The sequence below is a fragment of the Elephantulus edwardii genome, unplaced genomic scaffold, assembly GCF_000299155.1.
Source record: "Elephantulus edwardii isolate Elephantulus edwardi_28Jun2011 unplaced genomic scaffold, EleEdw1.0 scaffold00355, whole genome shotgun sequence".
NCBI lineage: Eukaryota > Metazoa > Chordata > Mammalia > Macroscelidea > Macroscelididae > Elephantulus > Elephantulus edwardii.
The window spans coordinates 564,415-569,799 of record NW_006400105.1 but is presented as its reverse complement, the minus strand read 5'-3'; the positions used below and the strand labels follow the sequence as shown (position 1 = coordinate 569,799).

The window sequence follows — 5,385 nt, the reverse complement described above, 5'->3', positions numbered from 1 at the left end:
TAGTTCCTGTTCTTAAAGGGAATGCCTTTAACCTCTCTCCATTAAGAACAATGTTGGCTCTTGGGTTTTCATAGATACTTTTTACTATGTTGAAGAAATTATCCTCTAGTCCTATTTTGTTGAGTGCTTTAATTTGTCCCATTGCATCTCCCCCCTTCTGTTTGTTTTTTGTTTTTTTTAAAACGCAGTTTGTGAAGTTAAATTAGCCTTTTTTATTATAGCTTGTTCTTGGGGATTATACAGAATATCAGTAATATGATTAATGTTTTCTTTTTTAAGAAACTTTTGTGTTTTCTTAGAATTATAAGCTGGAGCATTATCAGTTTTAACACTTGATGGAAGACCCATCACATTAAAAGTTTCAAATAAATGTTGGATTACATACTCTGATTTTTTTTTTCCTGGTAAAGGAGTGGCCTATTGAAAGCCTGAAAAAGTATCAATAGTATGATGAACATATTGTAACTTCCTAAATGATGGAATATGAGTAACATTCATTTGCTATAATACATTTTGTTTATCACATCTAGGATTAACTCCTTTTTCATAGGGTCGTACATTAATGGGACCACATTGAGGACATCTACGTATAACTTCTTGAGCTTGTTGCCATGTAATTTTACAATTTTTATTATTCTATTAACATTTAAATGTGTATGGAGATGAAAATCTTTACTAACTTTAACATTTACTGTTTTTATATTTTTTACAGTAAACTCAGCATATTGTGAATCAGTAACTATATTTAAAGGAAAGTTTTTATCTTGCAATAGGGTAATAATAGCATATAGTTTAGTTTTAACTACCTTGTTATTTTTACCATTAGTATATCCTGCGTAACTTATTTTATTTGCATCTTATTAATAAATATCTTCTTGTAAAGGTGAAGTTTTTACTTTTACTGATAGTATTCGATTAGTTCCTTTACCTGATTTCATTTTTTTATTACAAACACGGCAAAGCTGTAAGGTCTAGTGGTTTAATATGATCTGCTAAATATTGTTAAAACTTTTCATGTCTCTTTAGTAAGGGGCCACTGCTTCACCCAAATTGGTTTTTCTGTTAGCCAAGTTAAGGGGAGAGCATGAGGAACAGTGGCCCTCATTATAAATTTTGATATTTTATTTCTTTTCTTAAAAGATTAAATTTAGGTTTTTGAAAACTAACAATTCCTTGTTTCTTTTTATTCAGCATCTTATTGGGAATTTGTAATGTTGCTCCTCACTTGTCAGATAAAGATCTACATTCATTAGTTCAATGATAACCTTTTCCATATTTTCTACAGAGCCCTGAAGACATGGATTTTTACTCTCCCTTTTTTCTTTACCAACAATCTTTTTTCAAATGTCCTAATTTTCCACAATAGTAACATTCGGTTTGAGACAAATTTAAAGTTCCTTTAAACGCAGCAACTATTAGATTGGCTTGATAAGAACTAGTTCCAATGTCCATACAAGCACATATATATTTATCTAGGGAAGCATTCTGAGTTTTCAATGGTCTAATAGCCTTTTTGACATTCTGAATCAGCATTTTTATATGCTAAAGTTTTTTAACAAAAGCTCACGAACTTCAGGCTGAGATATTGCTTTATTAATTGCATCCTTCAATCTAGATAGAAAATCAGTATATCTTTCATTTTTAGACTGTGTTGTTCTGATGAAGGATTGATCTCCCTTTTCTGAAATTTTTACGTTATTCCAGGCTTGCATATATAGTAAAGCCTTGCTTGTAAAATTAGTGTCATCATACTGTAACTGAGCTTATACTCCAAGCCATTGTTCTTTCCCCAATAACTGATCAGCAGTAGCATTAATAGGAGGATTTTTAGATAAATTAATTATCTTCATATTTGTAACTTCATCAGTTTATTAAGTTTTAAACTGTAAATATGCTTCAGATTCTAAAACTGTTCTGACTATGAACTCCCAATCATAAGGAATGAATTTAAATTTTGTAGTTAATTCTTGTAATATGCCTTTTACATATGTAGAATGCATACCATAAGAGACTATGATAAGATAACGACTGATGTTGATACAATTTATACTCTTGGGGATATTCTTGATTGGGAGGCATATTCTGAATTGTTACTGGAAATACAGAGGCTCCTTTAAAAGTAGTCACTCCCACTGGAGCATGATTCACATTATTAAATAACGTAGAATATGGAGCAGTTGCTGTTGATGAAGCTGTATTTTTACTTTGGTAATATATCTTATTATGAGAACTTAATTTGCTTATTTTATTAGAAAGTCTTAAAACTTGTTTACCTAATTTCTTTTAAGGACTATCATTCTGTATCATATTGCTTAATTTTGGAGTTGGAGGTGGAGGAAATTTATCCTCTTTTGTATTAGATTTACTATTACTCTTCTTTGAAGAGGTTTTTCTTTTAATTTTTTTAGATATCTTCTTTTCAGACCTTAATAGTTTTTATGTCAAAGAGATTAACTCCCATAATGACCAAACTGAAACAGGAACCACATTTTCTTCTTGCTGAGCTTTTTATAAAGCTCGCATTACATTTTTCTAAGATTTTAAGTTTAACTGCTTTCTTTTTACTAGTTTAAATCAGCAATAGTGTTTCTACATATATCAAAACAATTGCAAAAATGACTTTTCTCTTGCTTTTACTCTTGAGCTCTCAAGCAATTTTTAATTAAGTTAATGTACTGAGCTTTATAGGGTCAGTTTTAGTTTTTAAACAATGTTTACCACAGACATACCAGATATTTAGGCAAAACCCCCACAGAGGCGCACAGACACAGGGATAGCAGTCGGATTCCCACAGGAAAGAAAGAAAGAGTCAAGCCTTTGAGCCTCATCTGCGCAGGCCTGGCCATGGACAAACCAGGATACCCCGTCTACACACATGCCTGCAGGGCCGCACCAGTGCTTGCTGGTTCCCGGGCACCTGGGGCACCTGGGTTTTTATCATGCCAGTGGCGCCTCGTGGCGGTTCCTCCCCACCACCACCCTGCTGCAGCCAGAGGACATTTTGTGTTTTGCCTTGCCTTTGCAGCTGTGGGACACTTTGCCCCACCCCGGAGGAGAGCAAGCACGCTTGCTGGCTCGCTGGCGCTGGCTGCCGCCATTTTCCTTTTCCTGTCTTAAAGAGATATTTAATTTGCTTTGCGAGATCTGCCGGCTACTTACTGTTTTTATTTTAAGGGTTTCATCTGGGCTCCTTTATGCGACTTGATCTGGATGGCCTGGCAACAATAGGACAAGAACAAAGACAAACAGACAAAGTAGAAAAGATAACAATAACACAACAGAGAAATTCCAATACAGTTCGCACAACAAAACCAAAACTTGGAACCCCGGCCTTTCCTGAGTATGGGCTCCAGATGATGGGAACGACCCACCTTTAGTTCCTTCAGACCAGACCAGACTAGAGGAACCCTGTCCTTGACGAGGGTCTGAGCAGACATCTCCAACTCTCCCATGCTGGAGTTCTGTTGGGCACATCTGCCCAGAAACTCGGGCTCAGGTTTACGGTTCAAACCACCAGATACATAGACAGAAATAATAGACACAGAGAGAGTGCTCGCTGAACTTACCAGCCAGGGACTAAAGCGCTTAACGTGTTAAGGATTCTTTGGGGCACACATTTCCCGGCCAATGCACCAAATGTTCTGCCCATGGAATGCGCCTCAAAAGAATAATCCACATGTTTGTAAATACAAATAAGCACTTTATTCCAGAGTATATTCACATGTGGCGACTTTCTCCCTCCTTAGGAAGGTGGCAAGGGGAAAAGCCCCCAATGCCCCTCCATAATTGCTATTATGGCTTTCCTGGGTGCCACTGTAGGGGCGGGGAGATTGAGATCATGGTTGGTGGGTCGGGGAATCAGTCATGTGGGTCAGCTTTTGACGGGCTAGCTACTTTGCCCGCCTTTACTCTTTTCGTGTCACGTAGACACTAGTTAATTCTTTACTTTGCTAGGACAGGTATGACTTTACCCGGGGCATTTGTGTTTGCCTTAAGCGAAGAATTTTTATGGCCTGCTTCTGCTTCTGGCATTAATGGGGGTTTATAAAAAAATGGGATTTATGCTGTCCCTTCAATATCATCTCACCGGATAAGAAGAGCAATATTCAACACAGCAGCAAACAACACATGCTGCCAAGGTTGTGAAGAAACTGGAACCTTTATTCACTATTGGTGGAAGTGTAAGGTGGTGCTACCACTATGGAAGGCTATATGGTGCTTTCTTAAAAAGTCGGAAATAGAAATACCATTTGACCTAGCAATTCCACTACTGGGAATATACCCTATAGAAACCATAACTGCCACCCAAGCAAATATATGCACACCCATGTTTATTGCTGCTTTGTTCACAATAGCAAGGAGTTGGAAACAACCTAAGTGCCCATTCACAAGCAAATGGATAGAGAAGCTGTGGTATGTTATGCAGCACTGAAAAAACAAAGAACTCATGAACTATTTATACAAAATGGGTGACCCTGGAGGTATGCTGAGTGAAATAGCTCAGTCACAAAAAGAACAAATACTGCATAATGCCACTGTTATAAAACAGGACAGACATGGGGGTTGGGGGGGAACTAAGAAAAGAGGGGATAAATAACGTACAAGGCATTGAAACATATGAGGGAAAGAATTGTATAAAAGTAATATATGATTAGCTATTATTGCCATGGCAAGAGTCCAGAATAAGACAAGCAGTGGACTCTGGAGGGGGGAAGGTCTGTATAACAATGAAACAATTTTTTTCCCAAAGAAAAAAGTTAACTGGGAGTGGGGGGAGGGAGGAAAATGTGCAACAATGAATGAATGGAAATCCAGGTTTTCTATAACTTTCATTCAAATATCAATAAATTAAAAAAGAAATATGTCAATTGATATTCCATCAATTCTTGGGGCCTTGATTTTTGTCAGTTTCTTCAGAGCAGCCTGCATTTCCTGTTTTATCACCATTGCCTCTTGATCATATGTTGTTTCTTAAAATTCTTCTGTGTCAGCCAATTCTTTTTGGTACAATTCTCTGTATTCTCCTTCCATATTCTTTTAAAGATTCCTGGATCATTCAATATTCTGCCCATAACATCCTTCAGCATTATAACTCGCAGCTTGAATTTGTTCTTTAGTTCCTTGAACTTAAGAAATGCTGAGCAAGTTTGGTCCTTTTGATTTTCCAACTCCAACTCCACAACATTTCGTTGTAATGCTTTATCTTGGCTTCCTGAGCTGCCCTTTGAAATCTTCTATTCAGCTCTTTAACTTCTACATTTCTTCTTTTGCTTTGGCTTCTCGAAGCTCTAGTGTAATCGAGTCTTTTCTGACATCCATTTTGGTCTTATCTCCTTCCTCCTTCTCTGCAATGACTTTTTGCATTCCTCATGGACGATATTCTTT

General features: G+C 36.9%; 1 protein-coding gene across 1 annotated transcript in view; it reads left to right on the top strand.

Annotated features, from left to right (window-relative positions):
* Nucleotides 1-3,117, top strand: part of LOC102877117 (neuronal regeneration-related protein-like) — a 25,107-nt gene extending 21,990 nt beyond the window's left edge. The window contains exon 2 of the mRNA XM_006901991.1: nucleotides 3,026-3,117. Coding sequence (XP_006902053.1) covers nucleotides 3,026-3,117 — 92 coding nt within the window. The remainder of the gene's footprint in view (nucleotides 1-3,025) is intronic.
* The last annotated feature ends 2,268 nt before the right edge of the window (nucleotides 3,118-5,385 follow it).